Source organism: Cottoperca gobio, chromosome 4 (genome assembly GCF_900634415.1).
Source record: "Cottoperca gobio chromosome 4, fCotGob3.1, whole genome shotgun sequence".
In the NCBI taxonomy this organism is placed as follows: domain Eukaryota; kingdom Metazoa; phylum Chordata; class Actinopteri; order Perciformes; family Bovichtidae; genus Cottoperca; species Cottoperca gobio.
The window spans coordinates 26,389,129-26,416,981 of NC_041358.1; the positions used below are offsets into that span (position 1 = coordinate 26,389,129).

The 27,853-nt window shown below is 40.2% G+C and overlaps 2 protein-coding genes across 3 annotated transcripts in view; both read right to left on the reverse strand.

Annotated features, from left to right (window-relative positions):
• Positions 1 to 15,948, reverse strand: part of ttc39a (tetratricopeptide repeat domain 39A) — a 29,327-nt gene extending 13,379 nt beyond the window's left edge. The window contains exons 1-5 of one of the 2 annotated variants that reach the window (XM_029430289.1): positions 15,624 to 15,948; positions 12,975 to 13,025; positions 12,814 to 12,864; positions 12,453 to 12,506; positions 5,230 to 5,334 (exon numbers count right to left, since the gene is read on the reverse strand). In XM_029430289.1, coding sequence (XP_029286149.1) covers positions 5,230 to 5,334; positions 12,453 to 12,506; positions 12,814 to 12,864; positions 12,975 to 13,025; positions 15,624 to 15,676 — 314 coding nt within the window. In that variant the 5' untranslated portion in view covers positions 15,677 to 15,948. Of the gene's footprint in view, positions 1 to 5,229; positions 5,335 to 8,399; positions 8,657 to 12,452; positions 12,507 to 12,813; positions 12,865 to 12,974; positions 13,026 to 15,623 lie in introns of those variants that run through there. The other variant, XM_029430290.1, reaches the window with a different exon arrangement.
• A 1,621-nt stretch (positions 15,949 to 17,569) lies between these two features.
• The window catches only part of eps15 (epidermal growth factor receptor pathway substrate 15), a 28,313-nt gene continuing 18,029 nt past the window's right edge, over positions 17,570 to 27,853 (reverse strand). The window contains exons 23-25 of the mRNA XM_029429210.1: positions 24,419 to 24,554; positions 23,956 to 24,161; positions 17,570 to 19,712 (exon numbers count right to left, since the gene is read on the reverse strand). Coding sequence (XP_029285070.1) covers positions 19,581 to 19,712; positions 23,956 to 24,161; positions 24,419 to 24,554 — 474 coding nt within the window. The 3' untranslated portion in view covers positions 17,570 to 19,580. The remainder of the gene's footprint in view (positions 19,713 to 23,955; positions 24,162 to 24,418; positions 24,555 to 27,853) is intronic.

Genomic DNA, 27,853 nt, shown 5'->3' on the forward strand with positions numbered 1-27,853 from the left:
GAGGTTGGAAACATTTAGTGTCTATTTATATCTGCGGTGCGACGTCACACCCCGTCTTTAACAACAGAGCTGACAGCGATGTAGGAGGAGGAGAAGTGTTGGTAGATGGACTGGTTCTTCCAGTTATAAGCCATTACTACAACTAATAACTTAAAGGAGGCAAACATTAAGTGGCTTTAATAGCTTTATATATTCCGTATGTACCTATGTATTGTTTAACACACTTACAAAAAGACACGGCAGAAGGATTGTGTGTGTCTGTGTGTAGAGAAGAATGCTGTCTGTCTGCATAACTGACGTCTCACTGCTGTTCAGACTCACATGACTCTGTGACGCAACTCTGAGCTGCAACCAGTCGCATTTCAGGGAAACTACATTTGCATAAGCAGATTTCTCAACATATGGAAATGAAGCACATCGCCACGTTAAAGCTGTTTAACTTTGCTTTTATATATATATATATATATATATATATATATATGATATATGATTTGGTAACACTGACGCCCGTGTCTATAATGCATTATAATATAATCTGCTTATAGCACATTATAAAGCACTGTTAATGACTTTTTTTCACTTTCACAAGCAAACAATGAGCACTTTTAAGTGACTTTTAACCAGCTTGTGTTGTATTATATCTGCCTGAGGAAAGTTAATGCATTATAAAAACGATTATAATGCATTAAAACAATAGGAGTTATAATACACTATGATCCTTGCAAAAACAAATGTCTGTGAGGGACGAGGAATTATGAAGTATCACGATAATAAGTCAGACAAAACTTTATAATGTGTTATGCATACTATATACTATAATGCATTATAAGAATGTTTAGGATGCATTGGCGTCATGGAAAGTGTTATCCAGAGACCGATCACTAAACAAGAACCAGGAAGCTCCAGCAGAGCGTCAGAGAAGGTGGAGGTGCAGACGGAGAAGCAGAGAGATTTGCCTGCCTTACATTTCCATCGCGTCAGGCTCAAACTCAAGCTGAGCAACCTTTTAAGATGGAGCTGTGAGGTGAATTGAATTGCGTGCAGCTGCGCCGAAAGTGGCTGAGAACTCCAAATATTTCACAGCAGGGCGTAGATATGTTTCAATCAGCATCGTCTCAGTGCTGAGGGACACAAAGACCATCCCCCGTCAGGCAGCAGTGAAGCCGGGTCTCCCACATAGTTTCACCGCAGTGTTCCCTGATGCAAGGGAAGAGGTGCTTTGTGCTTTCTCTAAAAGACACATTGTTTTCAGCTCTGCATGAGTAAAAACAATCAGGAAGTGCAGTTATTGGCATCGTCGCGACACGCAAAACTGTTTATTTCATCATTGTCTTCCAGTAGTGGACGGTAACTAAGTAGATTTACTTAAGTACAATTTTGAGGATCTAATTTCCATTTCATGCTACTCTATACTTCTACTCCACTACTATTCATTTATTTTATAACTTTAGTTGAAGATTCATATATTCAACAAATAAGTTATCATGTATTATTAAAGGTTAAGGTTATATATATATATATATATATATATATATATATATATATATATATATATATATATATATATGGCCTATAATTAATTATATTTATATATTATATATATATTTATATTTATAATTATATATATATATATATAATAAATATAATATATATATAATATATAATTATATATAGGCCATATATATATAATTTTATATATATATAATAAAAGCTCCTCTTTTAATATATATATATATATATATATATATATATATATATATATATATATATATATATATATATATATTAAAAGCTCTTCCTTTACCAGCTGCAACATTAAAGTGATGAACACATTAATGCATCAATAATTATAATGCAATAATATAATATATATGATTCTGAATTTACCATTTTGAATCTGATACTTTTGTACTTTTACTTAATTAATATTCTGAATGCAGAACTTTACTTGTAACAGAGTATTTCTACACAGCGGTATTACTACTTTTACTGAAGTAGAAGATCTGAGTACTCCCACCATCTCTCTTGTTTTCAGTGTGGAAGCTGAACCATGAACCTTTTAAATATAATGAAATTATGAAGCGTCCTGAAACTCGCAGACGGACTCGGGCACAACCTATCTCCACGAAGCCCCTCCGTCAGTGGCAGGTCTGTATTTGTAGGTCTTACTTCCTGCTGCAGCGGTGAGGAATGGGGCAGGACGGCATGATTGGGAGAATAAGATTGCAGCATTTTGACTCTACTTGGTCTGGTGGCAGGTTTGAACAGAGAACTAGCAAATAACACTAAGTTTGCTGCTGGAAACCTCTGTGAGTGTAAAGGCTGAGCAGACATGTCCCAACAACGCTGAGTCTGCACTGGCTGTTTGACTACGACTCAGAGGAGGAGAAACAAAAAGTATCTGAACCCGATGAGAGACGATTCCAGGAGATCGCTCCGCTTATAGGTTTATGTAAGAAAGAGTATTAGGGCCAGAAGTATTTTACATTTGTTTTGCTTTTTGAGAATAAAGAAATGTTGACAACTTATGAGAATTAATCAGACTTTAGTCTCAAAATGTAAAATAAAGAATGTTTCTTCCGCTCATGTCTGTCCTGAGAACTCTTCAGCTCCCTGGAAGTGACGTTGATGTATGGACAGCATACACAACTCCTGCTCACAAATATTAAAGCCAGAGGGCATCCTGTCAGGCTGTAATCAACCACAGCTAATGGAGCCAGCTGAAATGAAAAAACATTTTAAACCACAATAAAGCACTCAAAAACTTTAAGTCATCCCACAAGCCTGGGATTTAAGATGTTCTCTTACACACAGACGTCCTTCGAGATGCAGTTTATAAGACTTACATCGCCACATGGAGCCCACAGTACATCTACTGGGTTCAACTTGTGGTTCAATGACTCGGTGTCTTGCTCAAGGACACTCGTGGCAGCGGGGAGACTTTAAACTGTCCATTGATATGAGTATAAGTGCAATAACCCTGTAATGTCTCACCCTGTCTTTTCCTCCCAATGCATGCTGGGACAGGCTCCAGCTGCCAATGAGCATAAACAGGAATGTTGGTAAAAGTAATAAACGTATGATTGATTAAAGTACATCCACATGATGAAAGCTGTCTGAAAGAGTCACTTAGAGTGTGTGTGTGTGTGTGTGTGTGTGTGTGTGTGTGTGTGTGTGTGTGTGTGTGTGTGTGTGTGTGTGTGTGTGTGTGTGCGTGCAGAAAAAACATTTACAGTATTTTTCCATTTTACGCATGCTATCATCAGTTAGAACTGGCCATGGTGCAGGGACTAAATAAACGTGTGTGTGTGTGTGTGTGTGTGTGTGTGTGTGTGTGTGTGTTTGTGTGTGTGTGTGCACTTGCTGCAGAGACTCTAGTAAACCCGTGTCCCAGTTCAGACTGCGTCAGAACACAGCAGGATGAAGGGAAAGGACATCGAAGAACGAGAGAAGTGGAAAACACACGTGAACTAAAGCAGAGGACAAAGAGGAGGAAAGATGCTGCCGGTGTTTCACATCCTCAGAGCGGTTTGTTCCTCCAGTTCTCAGAGTAGCTCTTCACAATGCATCAGATGCCTTCACACCTTACATAATATTACATGAGTCTGATGCCTTAAGCCATCGGCGTCCTCACAAAAACCTTTTTCAAGAAGCACAAACAGGAGAAATCAGAGCAGTTTGTTACAAAGCAAACAAAACTAAGTCCTTTCTCAATGTGATCAGAGTGCTGCATTCAAATGTAAAACAACACTACACTAGAAAATGCCTGGCCAGCTCACCATGGAGCTCCTGATTATTATGGGATAGACGTTTCTTATCTCTTAAGTTTCAATCTGCACTGATTTCTGACTCTCTTACTGTCCCACTGCATGTGTCGAATCCGACCATCTGGGCTCAGCTACAGCTACAAACACGATCATATTTGCAACTAGTGTTAGTTCAGGTGCACGTCAGGGACTGGAAGAGGCAGAGAGAGCGCACGCAGAGCCGTGGGACGAAGATCCAGTCAAAAAACGAGGACACCCGCTGAGCTGACAGACTGCAGAGTGTTGGATTAAGACAGACTTTCCTCCAGGTTGGGATATTTCACAAATCCAGATTTAAATACTAAAACACATTCTGATTATGACAACAAGGCAGTCACTTGGCAACAGCGTGTTTGTGTAATGTTGCAATATAAGTCTCCATAACTGAGCCTGAGCTTAGGACTCAAACACATTACATCACACTAAACTTTTCAGTGCTTAACGCAGCAAACTGACGATGGCTGTCAATCTCGCCGCAGTGCAGGCGGACAGGAAGCCGCTCTTCTGTGTCGATGGAAGACGCCACTGAAAAGAAGAAACTGGGGCTAAGGAAGCGGAGAGGAGACAGAAGAGGCCGGAGGATAACGTTCCTGATAACAGAGCAAAGAATGAGCCGGGAACAAAGGAGTAACTTGATGACACGGTAGGAACACTGGTGCTGGGGTGTGTTTGTATTTGTGACTATAAACCAGAGCAGCATGTAAAACCTGCGGACACAAGATATATATGACCTGATATGGACACGAGTGTAGCTGTGCTGGGTATTTACACGGCGGTGTGAGGCATCGAGCTAAATGCTAACACGCTCACAGTGACGCTGATGACTACGATCCTCTTAGTTTAGCGTGTTAGCATGCTAACATTTACTAATAAGCGCTTAACAAATGCAGAACATCCACAGGCCTTTCTCACACTCTTTGACTCGTCATGGTAGGAAAACGCAGGTGCTACTAACAACGTCTCTGTCCCTGTTATTAACGCCATGTTTGAATCGTGTGTCTGGAGGATATGTCGAAGTGTTTTCCATGACAGGCTTTCTGCTGACTCATTACATTTAGTTGTAGTAAAATAATGTAATAAGGTTCATCACAAGTATCCAGCATTGATTGTATCCATATCTAGTGTTGAAGAGTGTGTGTGTGTGTTCTTACATGTGCTGAACATGATGAGGTCAGAGTGGAAACCTACCAGACTCCCAGTTACACAGAAGTGTCAGCTGAAATTAACACTTGGCCAATTAAAAATACCTAATTTGGACGAGCGTGTCCGAGCGCCGGGGACACGAGCACCGGGGACACGAGCGCCGGGGACACGAGCGCCGGGACATGAGCAGGTCTGGTGTAGGAGAAATGTGCATAAGAGTGTTCTGTAAGGGAGGAGGAGGAGGAGCTGTATCAGCACGTGGTTCAGGCTGTTCTCGTACCTGCATTTAAGCCGAGTCTGCGCCTCGTCAAAGTCGTTTCTGAGGAACAGATCCAGGGCGGCCATGCAGTCGTCCAGATCCAGAGACAGCTCCGACCGCGAGCACCTGCAGAACAAAAACAAACACACAATCTGCATGAGGAAAGACAAACAGTGCTTTAAATGACATTATTATCATGAACGAGCCAAGCTGGGGATTTCAGCAGTTCTGACGTGTTCAAATCAAGACAGTAATTATAATATATATCAGATTTTGACTTCATAGCTTCTTAAAATATCAATATTGAGCAAAATTGTGTGGAACAAAAGAAGTTTGTAATATCAATGCAATAAAGTGCATTAATATTTCACCGTCTGAATGTATAAACATTCCCTCAAACTCTAATTTCATTCATATTTCACATCTGAAAGTCACTTTACTCTGTTCTGCCAACCCTACAGCAGGACCCAGCTCCTCTCCTGCACAGGAGCAAGACACTTTATAGTTGTTTCGCCTCTTTGGTGTCTCTTTGCAGCTGCTTTGTGTCTCTTCCTGGTTGCTAAGTGTCTGTTTGAGTGACATTTTGCAGGGGAAGCCCATGAGACTTTTTAGCCCGTTCAGTAATCCATCCATGTTTCCACTACAGCACAAGAGGAAGAGAAACACAGGCGTCTGACTCGAGAGAGCACTTTGCTGTTAGTGTTGTTGCATTAAACTGCACTTTACAAAGAGAACCAGCACTCACAACTTCACGCCGTGCTCTTAATGAGTGTTGATAATGTTGATGTGTAGTTCATTACATGGTGCACATGCTCCTCACGTGTCGAGTGTATAATGTGGCCGAACTGGTCACGCACTCCTTCGTCTTCCATCACAAGGCTCCCTCCTCTTTGATTTCACTTGCTGCACTGATCACGGATAGTGTAGAGGCTTGACTTTGTGTGTTCGGCTGAATAATGTCTGAAACGTACTCAAAGCGTGTTTATTTTACACCATCTGCTCCATTCACAGACGTCCACATGCACTTATATCAAGTAGGCCTATAAACAGCAGACTCAAAACACACATCGCAGCTCCAGACGGTCATAACACCGTGTGCCTCTACAGGTAAACAACACACCTGTTTGCTGATTACTGATTCACCTATCCTTTAGATACCATAAACTGTGCAAAAGGGGAATTACCACAATGCTAAATACACAGACACATGCTAAACACGTTAACATTCAGAATAAATGATGCTACATCTGAAACATAATTCACTTTGCATTAAGGTGATTTAATTTCCTTCATTTTATGACTTTAATAGAATAATACTTCAAAACATTTGCTATTTAAGTGGCAAAGTTTCTGTTGTTTACTTGTTTGTTTCATCTTGAAATGCAGTTTGATTTTGTGCTTTTTATCACATTAGCATGACTTTTATTCCCCGTTTAGATTCAGCAGCTGGATCGCGTCCACTCAGTCAGTATTACCTCTAAGACGAACGTGTAGAACTAATAATGACTAATAGACAGCATTCACTTTACATTACTGCCCATCAGAAACACAGAGGAGCTATACACACACACACACACACACACACACACACACACACACACACACACACTGGTGCAGCTCGGGTTAATGACATGCGGGTGACTGCTGTTCTCCATATGACCTGCAGCCAGCTGAGCTTCCCTAGAGCAGCACGAGACTCACAATGACAACTGCTGTCAGAGAAACATAAAGTGTGCATGTGTCCACACACAACTAAAGTAGTTTCAGTTGTTCTGACTCTCAAAAATGGGATTTTAAACCCCGATGTTGTATAAACCAGATAAACCGACTGATATAACTACGGTTCTATGAATCCTGGTCGACCGTAAGAGTTCTTATCAGCGTTAAGCACTGCCTCTGGCGCTCAGTAAGGATGACGTAGAACAGTGTTGTTATATATTTATAAAATACTACTAGTCTTTCCTACAAAGACTTTTTGACACTTGATTTAATCGACAGTTCTGTTTCTCCAAAAGAACAACTTTAAATCTTGTGTTCAGCAAAGATGTGCTCATAAGTTTCTTGAAATAAAAAATAACTAATCGACTAATTTAATCTTAGACCAATTAGTCGACTAATGGACGATGAGGGGGCAGCCCTAACTACTATTTGTATTTGTTATTTGCACGCACATAAGAAAAAGAAAATAAGAAAAGTGACAGAAGCGAGGAGGCCGTGAAAACCAGGCAGCATTCTGTGTGTGTTCGTGTAATTGATTTCCAGGACGATGCTGCAGTCACATGTCTTAGGAGACAGTATTAGGAGCAGTGGGAAGCTGTTATATATATACACATCGCCCAGTGGGGGGGGGGGGGGTCCGGTGCTCAAGGGCACCTCGGCAGTGCCCAGGAGGCGGGCAGATACCAGAGTATTTATTGATCCTTTCTTTTTGAAAGAGGTTAAAAGTCAAACCAGGAAACTAATAAATGTTCCTGCGCTCGCAATCAATCAGTGTCTTATTCCCTTTAAAGCTATACAGGCTGGAGGACAAAAAGAAAGCAGCTCTCAGTCATAAAGCAAATATTTGCACACAGAACAGGATAGTGTCTCCTGGATGGAGGGAATAATTGACAAGTGTATGCAAGAAAGCAAAGGCATGACGGCCAGCACAGTGAGGAGAGTCTGCTGGACTCAGGATGTGCGCACCACACATTGTCCCAATCATTTCACTGAACTTCAAGTCAGCTGAAATTGTGGGTTGTTTTCCCGAGAGAACAACTTAAACAAGGAGGATCATTCTCAGCGAGCCACACGCAAACACACGCACAAATAAAACCACTTAGCACACACATATACACAGCCATGCATGTGCTCATGAAACCCAGAATGCACACACACACGAACACACACACACACACACACACTCCTCCATGAGTGACGAAGCATTAGTTTATCGACTGCGGTTCACAGAGCTTTCACCACATTCGTTCCGGCTGGTACAAGATGTGTCTGAGGCCTCACGGCATCTGTGACACAAAAGAGCCGAGCTGCTCCTTTAATAAACCGAGCGAGTTTGTCCACATGCCTGCGAGTCACAGCTCGAACATACACACACACACACACACACACACACACACACACACACTTCAAGAGCCTCTGACAGAGCCCAACCGAATAACCCACGACATCCAAACACGCAGCAGGTATCTTACCCGTTTGACAGAGTCTCTTCATCTTCTGACATTTTCATCTGGCAGAAGAGTGTGTGTTGTGTGTGTGTGTGTGTGTGTGTGTGTGTGTGTGTGTGTGTGTGTGTGTGTGTGAAGGAGAGACAGAGAAAGCTGGAGAGGTGAATGTGAGCCTGAGGCCTTTCCGGCAATGCAGTGTGATGGTCTACGTATTCTTTCTGTAGCAGCAACAAGAGCAGAAGCAGCAGCAGCAGCGGAAGGGCAGTCGGGTGAAAGAGAGAGGAAGAGGGACAGCGAGGGAGGGAGGGAAGAGGAGGAGGAGAGGGAGGAAGGACGCAGCAGTAACAGCAGTCCTTAATAAGATTGGGATGACTATCACACATGAGGGCAGAACACAGTCCATCTATGCTGCCACGTACATACAAAAGGCCTGTCCCACCTCTTCATCCTCCTCATCCTCCTCATGCTACACACTGCAGTCTCTGCTCCCATTGGTTGACGCTCAGAGGCAACATGGGCCTGAGGAGTTTTATTATTTAAGATGTGAAAGACAATAAATCCTTTATTCGCTCCTGACACAACAGAAAGAGGGACCGTGAGGATGAACAGATGGCAGTATAGAGGGCTGGTGCGTAGTGCGACTCTCAGCCGCTCTGCTGCAGCGGCGGAGACCCAACACTGCAGCGAACAGAGAATCCAGAAATAGACGACATAGACGCAGTACAGCAGCTCATACGGTGTACGCACGGACCTAATGTGAAATCATGAATGAAAAACTAGCAGTGCCAGGACGTCTGGTGTTTCATCACCATTAACTCACATTAAATGTTAATGTGTTTAACAAATAGGCTCTTTGTTAATGCATTTTTACGTGACATAGCAGGAAAAAGTGCTATTGTTGATATCAATGAGGGTTACACTCCATTTATCTTAAAGGGGACATTAAAGGGGACATTAAAGGGGACATTAAAGGGGCTCATTGTCAGGTTCATATTTGTATTTTGGGTTTCTACTACTTGTTTACAGGCTTTAATGTAAGTAAAAGTAGTAATACTACAGTGTATCAGCATCAAAATATTCTTAAAGTACCAAAACTAAAAGTGCTCATTATGCAGAACGGCCATTTTGGGAATAATACATATTATATCACTGGGTTATAATTAGTGATCCATTAATGTGTACATCCTATTCATTTAACAGCTGGTAAAAGTGGAGCCGACTGCCAGGTATCTATAAAAGTATTCATTAGTTATTTATATTTTGTATTAATAATATGAACCTGAAAAAGTAACTAATGTTACTATAATATATATATTTGCTTCGAAATGGTAGTGGAGTAGAAGTATAAAGTATCCCACACACACACACACACACACACACACACACACACACACACACTCTCTCAAGTCTAAAGTACCTCCAAATTGTATTTAAGTACAGCACTTAATAAATGTACTTTAAAAGTTACTTTCCACCACTGAATATACCCGTGTACTCAGTTTTAAACGCTTCATTTTAGCACCTGGCCCTTTAAGGCCCCCTCCCAGTCTGCTCTGATTGGCTTGTAGGTGACATAGGAAGGGGAGTCAGCGCACAAAGAACTGACTCCAGATACACAAGCAGCGATATGTCCCCTTTAATGGAGTCGAAGCTGAAGGTTAGTTCACAGACTAAATTACAAACTAAAACGTCCGCTGTGAGTAAAGTGCGAAGATTATTAATCCTTTGGTTTGAACAGAGCACGTGTAATAACTGAGAACAAAATGTGCTAATTTATGTGTTCAATACGAGTCTTTTGGAAATGAACAAAACACTAATTTTTAGACTAATTAAATAGCTTTCCCCTTCTCATAAGTGTCATAACTAACGATTATTTCCTCAATGAATCAGCTCATTGTTTATTCAAAATGTCTGAAAGCAGCAGAAGAATGGCTGTGAAGCCCGAGGTCCAAAACCCAAAGATATTCACGTCACATGACACAAAGAATAAGCAGCAAATTCTCACATGTGATGATTAAAAATATATATAAAATAATAAAAAATAATAAAAGTCAACTGTCGGCTCTAAACTGGTGCGTTGGAATTATTAAAAATTAATAAATCAAAAACAGAAACAGGAAATCCTCTGCTGATTTTCTCTCCATGGAGCCAGATGAAAACATTAAATGTGCAGCAGCTCGGCTCTATAGCACACATGCACAACCCCCCTCCCCCCCCACACACACACACACACACTCTGTTATTATACTGCTAACATCAAAAGAGTTTAACGATCAAAATCATGTGACTGCAAATCACTTTGGTCGGCACAGAAACATGAAGGGAAGTCCAACTATCTTTATAGACTGTGGTAAAGTGTTATCGTTCCCTGCAGGGCATCCGTAGTTGTTCTCTGTTGTTTGAATATTTATAATGTTATTTTGTGTGCTGAACAATGTGGAATTAGTGTTTTACTTGTGTTTGTTTCTGTATGTATCCATAAAAGTGATGTTTTCATGTTTGAGGACTTAAAGAACAGCCCAGTTTGGCTAAATTTGGACTCGATCCTAATGAAAAATCAAAACAAATCTCCCTCGTGTGTGTGTGTGTGTGTGTGTGTGTGTGTGTGTGTGTGTGTGTGTGTGTGTGTGTGTGTGTGTGTGTGTGTGTGTGTGTGTGTGTGTGTGTGTGTGTGTGCTGTGAGGAGCGCAGGGCGTCACGGGTTTAAGGTCGAGATAATTAGATTTGAATCGCTGCCGTCCACATGTTGGAGGATTGGATTTTATGTCAGAAAAACAAAGTTTAATGAATCCAGAAACTTCAAACAATCTCGGCTTAATATAATAATATACAAATGTTTACGAAACACACCACACACACACTAGTAAATCATCCTAAATATGTGTGTGATATAATATAACAGTGTTGTAATGAACATTGATAACGTATTTGAGTGAGGAAGGGAACCGGGAACGTTACTGTTACATGAAAGTATTTAGTTATACATCATGCAGGAGGAATGAAGACATGTATTAACTCCTCTCAAAGTCAAATGTGTTCATGTCATAAAGCAACAAATCATTGAGCTGTAAAGCAGACTGTATTTAGGAAGTTTTTGGTTCTTGGTTTTTGGAACCAGAAGTGACACGAGGAGGAAGAGCAAAGTACAACCGAACGCTCAACAAGACGTTTTTAGGCGACTAACTTTGATGTAGTGAAACACATTCTGAAAGGTTAAAGTTCAAAGATGAAAACACCGTGGTAGAGACCTGTCAATCACAAGGTAGCCCCGCCCTAAAGCATGCTCTGCTTTATCGTATATTTTACTCTAAAATGAAACAATTATTGACGAAATAACCATCATGCTGTGTTGAAGAAGACTTGAAACTACAGATTGAGATCATAAAGTCATCAGGAAGATATTTACTGAGGTAACAAATCAAGTGAGAAGTCGGGACATTTTCTCATAGACTTCTATACAATCTGACTTTCTGTTTTATTTGTATATATTTGACTTATTCCTGCATTTTACTTGCACCATTATGTCTCTTACGCACTATTTATATTACTTTGAATGTCTTAAGTATGTTGCATTGTTAGAAGAGCCTGGGACTTAAGACATATCTTTGAATCTTCTTTTTATATTTAATGTGAACGTGCTCCCTTTAGCACCTTGAACCCGTATTTGTTAATAATTGTGCTGATGCTGCTCTTTTCCTTTAGTCCCTCCCTCAGATCCTCACAGACGCAGCTATCCTCCCCCGCAGGCTAACAGTAAAGCCTTTACGTGCCTCGACAGAGAATGTAAGATCAAACTCTTGAATGAGCAACAAATTCTCGTTCAGCCAGTAAAAACTTAACACGGAGACTTGAGATGATTCTCAGGTTGTCTCTGTCTGAGTTATTGTATCGAGGTGACGTCCACATGTCACCAACATGTCCAGCAAGCAGCTGAAACGTACAATCTGTTCAAAGGATTGCAAAACAGGAAAAACCGCGTTGAATGGCAGAACATCAGCGGGTTTCTCAGAGCTTTCTTTTTATCGTTAAACCAGAGTTCTTGTTCGTGATCAGTTAGAGCTCACTGTCCGGTCTTACCCATTAGATGGATTTGTTGAGTGCGGAGCATCTTTGTTGTCTGGCAGCTGTAACCTGAAACAGAGGAACAAAATGGAGGCTGTTCAGAGAGAGGAGGGACATCTCAAGGGATGAAAAACTAGCTGAAAGGCCAACTATTGTTCGCAGGAACACGATCGTGAGAGCCATAGAAATGCGGACACTGATATGTGTGGACACTCCCAGGCTACTTATTTTTTTGCAATGACCTGTTTAGAACATTTCTGCAGATATCGACGTGACAGTTTTGGGTCTGTGAAAGCGGCCCGACATGGGAACAGATCTTGGGAAAGGTTTGCTGAAGGTCTTATCCTGCATTGGTTTTCAATTCAAAGAAACTCACCTGAAGTCTGTGATGATGGGATCCAACTCTGGACTGTTTATGACTGACAACCTGGGAGAAGAAATAAAAGTCAGTCTGTGTACGACAGCATGTCTCTTTGTGACTCTGCTGATTGATGCGACTGTTACGAATAAATGACTATGTGCACAATGTGAACGTACCGGCTGGGGGAGTTCGGGCCGTCGGGGATGTCTTCTGCCAGGACGTCATCCCTGCGAAGAGGTCAGAGGTGAAGTTAGAGAGACGGCAGGAATGGATTTCATAATGGTGCGAAGACAAGGTGTACGAGGAGACTGGAAGTGAGGAGGACTCGGGGGTTTCGTACAGATGGTTTAAAGTGTGATCAATAAAAAGACTTCTGTTTTTGTTCTGTTCTGTAATAAATGATCCTTGAATCCTTTAAATGTTAGTTTAAATCATTAAAGCTGAGAGCGAGTTTTCATTACACTCGATGTAGAATCAACAACTCTAATAATGACGCCAACAAGGAAGCAGTAACACAAGATTAATTGGATTTATAATTCATATTTTGTGCTGTGTTTTGCGTTTTATTACGACTTTTTTGCACAGAAAAAAACGTTATACAATAACGAGTTTATTGTCGTCAGTGTGAAGCGCAGGTTCAGCTCTTAACAATCTCCATTTATAGACAGGTCAATTTATGACAAACAACCACCTGACCCACAACAAATAGCAACAAAAGGTTTCTCAGTGGGTTTCATTCCTACTGGATATACTGATCAACAGAAAAAAAGTCTACCAAAATCAGACCTCCGGAAATGGGTTAAAACTGGGTCATTTCCAAGATGGCCGCCGCCGGGCTTCAAAATCACTAAAACAGCTATAACTTCTTCAATAATTGTGATAGAAACATAATTATTGGTTCTAGCCCATGGTTTTAAGGGTATAATTTAATTTCAGATCTGGGCAGTATTCAACCTGAAATTCAAGATGGCGGCAAAGAATTAGGGGCGTAAAATCAATAAATTGCCCATATATAATATATCCCCTATCTGAAAGTATACGACATCAATCGGATGAAGCATCTTCTCGGGAATAAGTTATGCACCCAACTATTATTCCTGCACTCCTTCACAGGATGTGATTCAACGTCTTGTGTGTATGGCGTTGGGAAGAAATCAGTCTTTCAAAAACTCGTGAAAGATGATCAAGTACTCAAGTTGTGTTCTCTGAGGAACTAGAGGACAGTGATGAGGACTGAACTGAGGCAGTGTAACGGACATGACATTACAGATGAAGTTTTACATTCAAAGATCATTGCCTTTCGAGATAGGGGATATATTATGTATGGGCAATTTGTTGATTTTACGCCCCTAATATTTTGCCGCCATCTTGGATTTCAGGTTAAATACTGCCCAGATCTGAAATTAAATTATACCAGTGGATTGCCCACCCCTTAAAACCATGGGCTAGAACCAATAATTATGTTTCTATCACAATTATTGAAGAAGTTATAGCTGTTTTAGTGATTTTGAAGCCCGGTGGCGGCCATCTTGGAAATGACCCAGTTTTAACCCATTTCCAGAGGTCTGATTTTGGGAGACTTTTTTCCTGTTGATCAGTATATCCAGTAGCAATGAAACCCACTGACAAACCTTTTGTTGCTATTTGTTGTGGGTCAGGTGGTATATCGACCTGTCTATTAATAATATAAATCTTTTTCAGGTTCAAAGGGGTTCACAGCTTCTTCAGCGTGTGTGTCAGTGATCACAGGATGTGTGTGAGGTTTGGGACAGACTGTTGTTTAAATCATTTCTAAACGCCTGAAGAGGTAAATACCAAAACGCCCTGAAAAGCAAGCGAAAACTTTTATTCTTTATTGATCCATTTTCTAAATCTGATCTAAATTGATGTGGAGAAAGTGGAGAAGAAAAAAGGATTTGCCAGGATTATTATTATGTTTTATTAGTTTTCCACACCTGTTTTGACAAACTGAAAAAAAAGTAACTTAAAAATAAAAATACAAAGAACAAAAAAAGGAGATTTTCTCACTTCCCCTCTGGACTTCTGAAGATAAAACTCTACAGGATGAAGAAAAAAAGCAAATATTATATAAAAGTCGAAAGATAACATGATTATCTCAAACTATTAGTTATTTTCCTACCCAGGTAATCAACTTGCAGCCCCTTAAATCCATTATGTCACCACTGGGAGTTATAAACACGTTATAAATATTTAAATATGACTTTTTTTCCAACTTTGTTTATTTGTGTTTACTCATAGTAGTGAATGCAGCTGCAGAGATGGGACACAATAACAACAAAAAGTCTAAATATATTTCAGTACACTGGTGCTACATTGAAAATGAAAGCCTGCTTGACCACATCATGAGTAATGTTGTCTAACAGGCTGCAGGCTGACAAAGACTTAATGAGACCAGTAATGCATCATGACACACTCAGTATCTACAGTGGATTTATAATAGCACTTTATTTCTTCCTCAACAGCTTTTATTCCATATATATATATATATATATATATATATATATATATATATATATATATATATATATATATATATATATATAAATACTGTATATATATATAAGACTTTTCCAGCAGTATCCTGTAGACACACACAGACTTCACAGATCATATCACAGGAGTGTGTTCAGTCTAAAGAGGATGCATGAACATGTTGTGCTCAGTGTGAGAGCGTGAGATAACGTGTGAACCTTATAAAAGTGAGATTAAGTTCTCCCCGGAATTTAAAAACAGACAGGTACCAACAGGACCAGGACTTGCAGAGATTATTATTTTTTTAGGAAGCTTTCCTTTTTTAAACTCACTGTTTACTGTCATCTTTCTTCGCGCTGCGCCTCCAGTTGGTGATAAAACTCATGTCACAGCCCTGAGATCCGGTGAAGCAGCAGAATAATCCAGATGTAGTGCACAGAGCAGGTTTCCTCAGCGGGCAGAGGAGAGGAGCTCACTGGGTTCATACCAACACAGCTGCTGCGCGTCTTCCTCCTTCCTGACGTGGAAAGGTGTGTGTCGCCGTCATCTCCATTAGAATAACTTTCCCATTGAAATGCACAGAGATGGAGCTGCTGCAGGTCCTAAAGCCCTCCGCGTTACAACCCTGCTGCACAGTCTGGATCATTACATTTTAATTAATATGTATGTAATATGTAGATACATGCATAAGAAAGTTATATATATAAAGCAGAAAATATAAAGTTTTTCATCATAACCTTATAATAATATAATATAACAATAGAATAATATAATCTAACAATATAAGAGAAAATATATAATATAAAATAATATAATATACAATTAAATATTAATATAAAATATAAATACATATAATATAATACATAATATACAATATAAAAACATAATATAATAAAATATAATACATAATACATATAAAAGAATATAATATAATAATAATAATATAAAAATAATATTAAATAAAATAAAATAAAATCTAATATAAAATAATATAATATAAAACTATAATATATCTCAAATAATACAACTATAATCAAATATAAAAACATATATAATCAAATAATATAAACAATATCTCCTATCAATAATATAATATAATAATATACTATCCATCTACCATAATATAAAATAAATAAAATATCATATAAGCTAATATACAACTATCCAACTATATAATATATATAAATACATAGAATATAATATAAAATAATACAATATAAAATCAAATATAAAAGCATATAATATAATAATAAAATAATAACGTTTCAAAGCGTTTGAAAAACTATATTTATATGTAGTATGTTTAAGCAAGCAGAAGTCTTTAAAATGCCCAATAATAAATGGAATTTTTAACATCTACAGTTCCTGTGAAATTATGGTGAGATTATTTACACAATTACTCAAGAATGGGCTTTTAAGATAAATTATTTAAGAAAAAATTATATATAATATATAAGTATATAAAACAGGCCTATAATACAGATATTATACTTTAATAAATGTATTTCGTATGTCAATCGGCTATATGTTTTATTATAAAACATGTTGTATTTTGTGGTAAATTTTAATGCTGCATTAAAAACCATATCGACAGATACAGATAAAAAATATCCACTTCCTAAGTACAGCATGTATAAAACAAGATGTATTGCTATAGATTGAGATACTCACATGTACATACGTGTGTGAAGAAGCTATGGTTTCCACATCATAAATGTCATTTAAACATGAATGCATCTATTGCAACAATAACAATCCAATAATAGAACAATATTTATATCTTTTATATACACGTTTATATTGTTGATATTTAGTCTTTATTTAAGTAAAAGTACCAATAAAACAATGTAAAAAAGCTCCATTACAAGTAAAAGTCCTGCTAAATGTATGTTGTCCCACACGAGTGTTAAATTATTAGTTATTGGATTGTTAATAGACATGAATTATTAAGTGTAGGGAGACGTTTAATGTTGTTGGTCAAGATGGATCTTAATTTAGTTCCTTTAAGTACCGTTAGGTAGTTTAATCTTTAACGCATCAGTTTATCAGAAGTAACACAAGTAACATACATGTACCTCAAATATGCTACAGTACAAGTAAATGTGCTTTCACCACTGCTTTTACTCAACTACACATTTGAATGTAGGTCTTCTCTTGTAATAGAGTATTCTTTAAATGCAGTATTTCTGCTTTCACACGAGAGAAGGATCTGAAACTTCTCCCACGACCGGCCGTTTAAAACAGTGACATGATTTGATCCCATTAAAAACAAACAAACTGCAAAACTACACGTTTAATATTTATTCTGCTTCAATTAAATGCATTACATATTCTGTCCAAAAACTCCAAATAATGATTTTTTTTCTTACACGTTAGAAAATACAATTAGCTTGAATTAAAAAACAAAAAACAAAAAGCCTTTATGGGTGAGCGTGGAAACATAAAGTGGTTTTTGATTCGTAGAAGGAGTCTGGCCTTTAAATGGGAGAGAATTCAACCGGAGGCATGACGGGAGACTCAGCTGTGAGTGTGTAAGAGAGACGACTCCTGCTCTATTTACAATAAATGTGAAATGCAATATGAGACGCACAGAGGAGGAAGTGCAGCCTGAACCGCGGACAGTAAACTGGGTAAACATGAGAACAGTAAACTGGGACCTGTGCTCCTTCTCAACAAGGTCAAAGAGAGAAAGATAAAACAGGAAGTGTTCTACGTGTTGTGCACGGTTTGGTCAGAAATAAGCAAAGAAAAAGAAAAGGCTTCCTAATCTTCAACTGAGCCTTCCCTTGTTAAAAAACATCTATCACAGTTCAGCACTCAGTGTTAGTTCATGTTCAGGTAGAAAACCCAGCAAGAAGAAGAAGAAGAAGAAGAATCACTGGCCAGCCAACTGTGTAGGTGTGAACAGGCGTGTGGATGCAACACCAGCGGGTAAAATCCCCACAGAGCCTGAAGTACACACACACACACACAGAAAGACAAACTGCTCCACCAAAAACGCAGAGCCTCTAATCAACTGACTTTGTGTAAGGCTTGTGAAATCATCTCCTGAAAACAACATTCTGCAAAGAAAACTTTAAAGTTCATACAGACGCAAACAAAAGACGGCGACACACTTTGAAATGAGAGCCGCTGTGGAACTTGTGAAATGAATATCGACTACCTGAGGAAGTTGATCTTATTTTTCACACACTCTTCTCTCAACAAACAAATCCAACATCTGTGCTACTGAGGCGTACACTCATACATTATGTTTTGCAGCAACAACAACAACAACAAAAGGTTCTTTAATCTGAGGCCACATTAGTAAAATTGAAGGTAATTGAACGTTTCATCCTAATAAAAAGCTAATTATTTGGTGTTAGACTCAAATATCCCTCAAGAAAGCAGTTCTTGCTTTTTTTGCAATCCCTTGTATCCGTGGAATTTAATGCTAATTACATGTAATAGTTGAAATAATAAGCTGACTGCGGGCTAAGTAACGCATTATAGAAATGAAAAAGACATGGAGGTATGGAGAAGCTGTGGATTTGTTCATCGTAGTATAAATCTGCACATGCGTTTCACATATCCGGACTGGTAACTTCCAGTTAAACAAGTAGAAATGTTTGAATCTCAAAGGCCCTCTGCCATCGTACAGGACTGCAAAAGTCACTCAGTTTAAAAATACTGACTTCTTCCCGACTGTCTTGAAACTAAACGCACTTCAAGATTAAGTGTCGGGAAAATTCCCCAAAAACTGGAAGGAAATTAGGGAGATTTTTTTGGGGCTCTACAAAAACAAATGATGACGTATATGTAGTTAAAGAAGAACGTCTCAATATATCTTCAGGAATCTAAAGTGTTTTAATAAAGTGAAGAGTTAGTGGAGGACTTCTAGTACTGAGAGCATTAAATAAATTACATTCTGGAGAGTTAATGTGGCGTTTGTAGCCTGGTCTCTAAATCCATATAGTCACTGCATTTCATTTTCTCGACAATCCATCCTTCAGAACATTAAACTCCATTCGTGGTCAAAAACATGGCCGACGTGATGGAGGAACACAATACTGCCAGTGAACCGAGAACAGTCTGGGGACATTCAGAGATGCGTTTCTCAGAAAGTCTCTTCATGGGGGTCCAGCAGGTGCTGCTGAATCAGTCCTATACAGCCCCCCTGCTTTGCTTTGGTGCTTTCTGTGCTGGCTGTGCCGTGCCGTGCCGAGCCAGGTGCCGAGCCAGGTCAGTGGAGGAAGGGAGGGGAGACGAGGGAGGTCAGGGGGGGAGGAAGACGGGCTCCTCAGGAGAGTTCAGACTTGCTGAGTGCGATGGCCAGCTCCAGGTCCTCTTGTTCCTGCTGGGTGAGCCTGGCAAGTCGCTCCTTTTCCTCCCGCTCGCTCTCCTCGCTTTGCCCACTCGATCATGTCTTCCTCTGTCGGATACTGCTCCATGAACACACACACACACACACACACACACACACACACACACACACGAGAGGGAAGGAGAAAACACACAAATGCAAAAGAATAATGAGGGGAAAGGAGACACAGACAAACACATGTACAGTTAACAGATTCTCAAAGATAAATCATTTTAGAGTCAGCTGATGACCAACAATAATAATAAGCATCATAATAATATCAGATAACTACACGTAACATACACATCCCTTCTGATAGCTTCTTCTTTAGTTTTTATCATTTGTTTATTCTCTTTATTGAGTCTGAACTGATATTTATGATGAACCCACTTACAGCTGACCTGACCTTACAGCTGACCTTACAGCTGACCTTACAGCTGACCTGACCTTACAGCTGACCTTACAGCTGACCTTACAGCTGACCTGACCTTACAGCTGACCTTACAGCTGACCTGACCTTACAGCTGACCTTACAGCTGACCTGACCTTACAGCTGACCTTACAGCTGACCTGACCTTACAGCTGACCTTACAGCTGACCTGACCTTACAGCTGACCTTACAGCTGACCTGACCTTACAGCTGACCTTACAGCTGACCTTACAGCTGACCTGACCTTACAGCTGACCTTACAGCTGACCTGACCTTACAGCTGACCTTACAGCTGACCTGACCTTACAGCTGACCTTACAGCTGACCTGACCTTACAGCTGACATGCAATAGAAATAGAGCCGGTTAAATACAGGGTGAAAGTTGGATGTGGCAGGTAAAAAAAATGGCCATGTGTTGTGGATCAGCTGTGTGACCAGGGACTGAGGTGGGAGTCATGTGACCAAAAATGACATTTGTAGGTTAACAACAACAAAAAACGAACTTTAAGATCCAAGGCAGTTCATCGTTACAGACCGGACATGCAAAGTGCCAACAGCTTCCTTTACTCTCAGTGAACGACAGACAGAAGCATCACAGGTACGTGCACGTCCACACGTGCACATGAAGGTAGTTAGAGATGACGGCGTTCACTAGCAGGTGTTTTAGAGCGGTGGAGAGCGGCGCAGGACATGCATGATGAGAACATTTAAGAAACATCTAACAGATTTAGTAGAGAACATGCGTTTATTACTTGTAGGTGCTACAATCCACTGCTGCTTTTGAATATGAATGAAATCAGACATTATTAAAGATCTGAGCAAGAGGAATGATGAGAAACCTAAAGGAACATATCTGCTGCTTCTGTCTTTACTTTCAGTTACTGAGGACATTCTGTCAAAACACTTGAAAGGACCATACACTGGTGTTTCTGCATGTTTCAGCCCATTACCAAAGCATACCACTCTTTCCTGCGTGCGAAGTGTCTACCATCGCACAACAAAGCAGAAATTACCGAACTGACAAACAAAAGTCGGCTGCTCGGAAATATTCTCATATTTAAAGCATGCTTTGGTATTTTATTTCGTAGGTAATGTAAGAATATATCGACACAACTTGGTGGTAAATTAACTGAAAATGCAAAAGCGTTGGTATGGTCCTTTAAAAAGCAGAGAGGGGTGTCATGGGTGCACATAGAAGCCAGAGATGGTGCCCTTGATTCAACTCTTTATTCAAACTTATTTTGACAGAGGTGCAAAGTGACAGAGACAGAGAGAAACAGAGGGAGAGAGGGTGGGGGAGAGACAGAGAGAGGGTGGGGGAGAGAGACAGAGGGTGGGGAGAGAGACAGAGAGAGAGAGACAGAGAGAGAGAGAGGGTGGGGGAGAGAGACAGAGAGAGAGAGACAGAGAGAGACAGAGGGTGGGGAGAGAGAGACAGAGAGAGAGAGAGAGCGATAGAGAGTGAGAGGGTGGGAATCTCAGATAGAGGGTCTCTGGATAGAGATAGAGAGAACATAGATATACATAGAGAGAAGAGATAAGAGGTGGGGAGAGAGATACATAGAGAGATAGACGAGAGAAGAGAGAGGAGTGGGATGGAGAGAGACAGAGAGCGAGACGAGAGAGCAGAAGAGGGGAGAGAGAGAGAGGAGGACAGAGAGAGAGAGAGAGAGTGGGAGAGAGCGAGAAGAGGAGAGAGCAGGAATAAGGTGAGAGACAGAGAGCAGAGGTAGGGGAGACGAGAGAAGAGCAGACAGAGAGCGAGACAGAGAGCGAGAGAGAGAGATACATAGACGAGAGAGAGAGACAGAGAGCGAGAGAGACAGAGGAGAGGACCAGAGGAAGAAGAGAGAGACAAGAGAGAGAGCAGAGTAGAGAGACAGAGAAGAAGATGAGAGAGAGAGAGAGAAGATAGAGAGAGAACGAGAGAGAATAGACACAAGAGAGAGACAGAGAGAGAGAGAGAGATAGAGAGAGAGAGATACATAGAGAGAGAGGAGAGAGAGACAGAGAGACGAAGAGAGAGAGAGACAGAAAGAGCGAGAGAGCCCGAGAGAGAGAGGCGAGAGAGAGAGGAGACAGAGAGAGAGGAGACAGAGTCGAGCCGAGAGACTCGAGAGAGCAGACCCAGAGAGAGCGCAGAGAGAGCCTAGGAGCGACCCAGAGCGCGAGCGCGAGACGTAGAGAGAGAGCGAGAGAGAGGAGACGAGACAGAGAGACGCCCGAGAGAGAGCCAGACGAGCCCCAGACGAGAGACAGAGACGCCCCGAGAGAGAGACAGAGCGCTAGAGGAGAGACGAAACGAGAGAGAGAGAGAGAGCAGAGAGAGAGAGACCCCAGACGAGCAGATAGGAGCCAGAGAGACCGACAGAGAGAGAGAGAGAGAGAGAGACAGGCGATCTGTTTCTCCACAACACACTGCTGAACAGACGACGGCTGAACGAACTACAAAATGCAGATGGGGGGGGGGAGGGGAAATAAACTACGGAGCACCTAAAGTCCCGAAAGCTGATATTCTTTATCTTGTGCAGTTAATTAACTTGCGCATAAGATTAAAAAAATAACTTCCGGGGCTCCATGATGTGCAGGATAAATAAATAGCAGCATGTGTGAAGGAAGAAAGAAAATAAAACACTGATTTGAGGGATGGCGGAGGCGGTATGAGTGAACGAGAGCCAAACACAGTGAGTGCGTGCAGGTCAGAGGTCAACAGGGACATGCGGGCGCAGTCATGTGACAGGAGAGGCGCTAGAATCAGGGCGGTCATCCCATCCTAATTTCATCCTGATGGATGAACAAAGACTCCGTCCAGGTGTAGATCGATCGCTCGTTCTCCTGTTTCTTATCGTTTTAGATTTACGACTACTTGCACATATTTGAATAAGAACTTTAATTCCCTTTTTCTTCTCGGTTAAAGAAATATAATACTACAGTAACCGGGCTCTTGCTTGTGAGAAGAAATTATAAAATTCATTATTTGTAGCTTTTAGAAACTTGAGTTTGTAAAAACAACAATAGCTGGTTTGAAATGGGCTTTTACCCATGATGCATCTCATTAAGATCAACTGATTTAATGCCTTTAACGCCACAATTTTGCAGACTCAGCGACATATTGATTCTGAGCCCGGTCACTGGTCACATCCAGAAAATATGCACCATTTTAAATTCACCTGAGATGCAATTACTGTGTAAAAAAGGTGCATAAAAATGGAACGTTTTGCAATAAAACATGTGATTTAAGAATGAAAGGTGCACAAACACAGGCTGTAACGTCGCTGTGCTGAGGGGGGGGTCGCTAACACAAGCGGCCCGTCATCTCTCCATTCACTGCCAACCATTAGGAGTCTTTCTATCATGAACCGAGGTCTAAAACTTAATTAATATGCAGCATAACTTGCGTCTGCGACTACAAATACGTTGCAGAATTAATATATCAGTGTATCTATAATTACTATAATGACATTTCCTCGTAAAGTAAGACATTCATGGCGCTCACATTAAGTGCAATCACAAAATAAATCAGTAAAAACACAAGTATAAAGAATCTTTACAAGGCAAAAAATATATATAGCATTCATATTAAAGAGGTAAAATATACACCAGCAGCAGACACGATGCAAGAGAAATAAACTCATGTATGGAAGATTTAATCGCTCATTAAGGAAACGAGGTCATCGTCAGGAACCTGCTGCTTTGTGACATTTTACAGCTGGTGACTTCACTTTGGGATTATTTAGGCAGTGGATGGAGCGATTTGCAAAGCTGGCCTCCGCTTCGGGGTTGTGACTTAATTAAACAACTAAATGTGATTTATTAGCAGAGAAGAGGAAGAGGGCAGCGACTAGTGAGAGTCAGGTGAAGGTGAGGGAGAGGGCGAGTGGGATGTGCTCACTTTGTCAAAGCTGGCAAATCGGTCAGCTTCCCGAGCGCTGTGACGAGGAGGGGAGGAGGGGGCGAAGGGGTCGGCTAAAGGATCCTTGGCAGGCAGGGACGAAGAGGAGGCTGAGGAGGAGAAGTCTCCTGAAGGTTGTTGGAGGAAGGGTCCTCGTCGCTGGAAGGAGTCGGACGAGTCCGTTCTGGAGATGGACGCTCTTTTACCTGAGATGCACACACAGGTGAGTGTTAATACAGACACGCACAAGAAATTATACTTTCTGCAGCTCTTAAAATAAAATCCTTTTGTCAGTGCCAGTAGACGAAGATGCCTTTCTGCAAATTAATACAGAACGTAAACTGAAGACAAACGTTAGTGGGGAAAGACATACTGTAGAAAACAGACCAAGCATGAACAATATATCAACATTAAAGACTGTTTTATTTAAAATGACGAACCCACTTTCATAGCATGTACTGACCTGGAGGTGGAGGAGGTGGTCTAGTAGGCGTACCCGTTTTCGGGGGCAGGGCCGGGGGCACATCGGGGCCGACAGACTGGCTCTCATCCTGGAACAGGTTCTTATTGTTGATGCCAAACTGGTCGGCACCGTTTGACTGAAACAGAAGGTTCACACCAAATCAAACCATACATATATATATATAGAGATACACACACAAAACACACACACAAGGATAGACACTACAGGACGAGAGATAGAGACTACAACACACATATAGATGGAACACGACAGAGAAGGAGATAGTAACACAAAAACACACAAGAGAGACACGACATAGGAGAGGATAGATAGACAACGACCAGACGAAGAGATATAGAGATGAGACAAGAGAGATGACAGAGAGAGAGGAGATAGAGAGAGAGAGAGAGACAGAGATACAGATGAGAGAGAGAGAGGAGACCAGGAGACCAGGATAGACATAGAGACATAGAGAGAGAGAGAGGACGAGAGAGAGAGAGAGAGGATATAGAAACAAGAGAGAGGAGAGAGGAGACATAGAGAGGAGAGACCAGAGAGAGAGAGACACAGAGAGAGAGAGAGAGACAGAGAGAGAGCGAGAGACAGAGAGAGAGAGAGACACATCAAGAGAGAGAGAGAGAAACACAGAGAACAGAGAGAGAGGAGAGAGAGAGAGAAGAGAGACAGACAAGAGGAGAGAGAGAGAGAGAGGAGAGACAGAGAGAGAGAGACACAGAAGAGAGAGAGAGAGACAGAGAGAGAGGCGATATACATATAATCTAGATACACATATATATATATATATACAAATATATATATATATATAATATATATATATATATAATACTACTATAATTATATAATATATATATATATATAATATATATATATATATATATGTGTATATATATAATATATATGTGTAATCTATAATATGTATATAGCTATATATATGTATATATATATATATATGTGTATATATATATATGGTCTATATTATATATATATATATATATATATATATATATATAGTGAATATGTGTATATATATATATATATATATATATATGTGTTGTATATCTATATAATTAAATATAGATATCAACACACACTATAATATAGAGAGAAGAGATGAGAAGAGATCGAGAGAGAGAGAGAGGAGAGAGAGAGAGAGAGGGGAGAGAAGATAGAGAGAGAGACAGAGAGAGAGACAGAAGAAGACGAGAGAGGGAGAGACAGAGAGAGAGAGAGACATAGAGAGAGACATAGAGACAGACAGAGAGAGAGACGAGAGACAGACGAGAGGGACAGAGAGAGAGATGAGAGACAGAGAGAGAGAGAAAGAGAGAGAGAGAGAGAAAGACAAGAGAGAGACGAGAGAGAGACAGAGACACAGAGGGACAGAGAGAGACAGAGACAGAGAGAAGAGACAGCGACGAGAGAACAGAGACAGAGACAGAGAGAGAGAGAGAAGAGAGAGAGAGAGAGAGAGATACTGACAGAATAGAGAGAGAGATACAGACAGACGAGAGAGAGAGAGAGAGAGAGAGATGAGAGAGAGGAGATGAGAAGAGAGAGAGAGAGAAGAGAGAGAGAGAGAGAGAGAGAGAGAGAGAGACAGACAACAGGAGAGAGAGAGAGACGATCAGGTCGAGAGAGAGACAGACAGTGAGAGGAGAGAGGACAAGACAGGAGAGAGAGAGGACAGACAGGAGAGATGAGAGACAGTACATGAGAGAGATGCGATGAGAGGAGAGAGAGAGAAGGAGAGCAGCGGTAGAGAGAGAGAGGAGACAGAACGAGCAGAGATGAGAAGAGAGGAGAGAGATAGAGAGAGAGAGAGACGACACACACAAGAGAGAGACAGAGACACACAGAGAGAGAGATGAGAGAGACACACAAGAGAGAGAGACACACATTAGAGAGAGAGAGAGGAGAGAAGATGGAGAGAGAGGAAGAGAGATATATAGAGTAGAGAGGAAGATGAGAGAGAGAGAGAGAGAGAAGAGAGATGAGATGAGAGAGAGACGAGAAGAGAAGAGAGAGATGAGAGAGAGAGAAGAGATAGAGAGGAGAGAGAAGAGAGAGAAGAGAGAGAGAGAGGAGAGAGAGAAGAGAGAAGAGGAGAGAAGAGAGAGAGAGAGAGAAGAAGAGAGAGAGAGAGAGAGAGAAGAGAGAGAGAGAGGAGGAGAGAGAGGACAGACAGACAGACACAGAGACAGAGACAGAGACAGCAGACAGGAGACCAGAGAGAGAGAGACAGACAGAGACAGAGAGAGAGCCAGACATATCAGACAAGAGAGAGAGACAGAGAGAGACAAGACAGTAGAGACACACAGAGAGAGAGACCGAGAGGACACAGACAGGAGAGAGACACACAGAGAGAGAGACACAGAGAGACACAGACAGATAGAGCACAGAGAGAGAGAGAGAGGAGAGAGAGACGAGAGAGAGGAGAAGAGTAGAGAGAGAGAGAGACACAAAAGAGAAGAGGAGAGAGAGAGAGAGAGAGAGACACAAAGACAGTAGAGAGAGATAGATAGATAAGATAGTATACCACAAAAAGACAGATATATATATATAGATATACACCAGACATACAGAAGATATGATATATTAGATACACATAAATACGATACATTACCACTACATATAGTATATAAGATATATATATATATAGAGAGAGATAGATATATATAATACTATAATGATAGAGATAGAGATGATATATATATAATAGTAGTATAAGGATATATATAGATTATATTATATATATAGAGATAGAGAGATATAGTATAGATAGATATAGATAGATATATATATACACATACATAGATGAGATATATATAGAGAGAACAACATACATATATAGAAGATATAGATTAGATATAGATATAGAGATATAATAGAGAATATAGATATATATAGATATATAGATATATATAAATATAGATTATATATCGTATATAGATAGATACATAAACATACATATATATATATCGATATATAGATATATACACACATACATATGATATAGGATATTATTATATATATACACAACATACTATCAATATATATATATTAGAGATTACACATACACAGACATATAGATGATATATATATATACAAGACAAGATAGAGAGATAATACAACCATACATATATATATATATATATATATATATATTACACACACACACACACACAATATACATATACTATATACACACACGCACACTATATATACTTATTTTTTGCTTTGGACAAAAGCGTCAGCTAAATTAACTGTAATCACACACACACACACACACACAACACACACACAGGATGTTCTGGTTTTACAGACGTGAGTTCATTGTGTCGCAACTCTTTCTACATCGACTTCACATTCAGTGCGTTTCACTCGATACTAAACTGCGACTCTCGTGTTATTTCA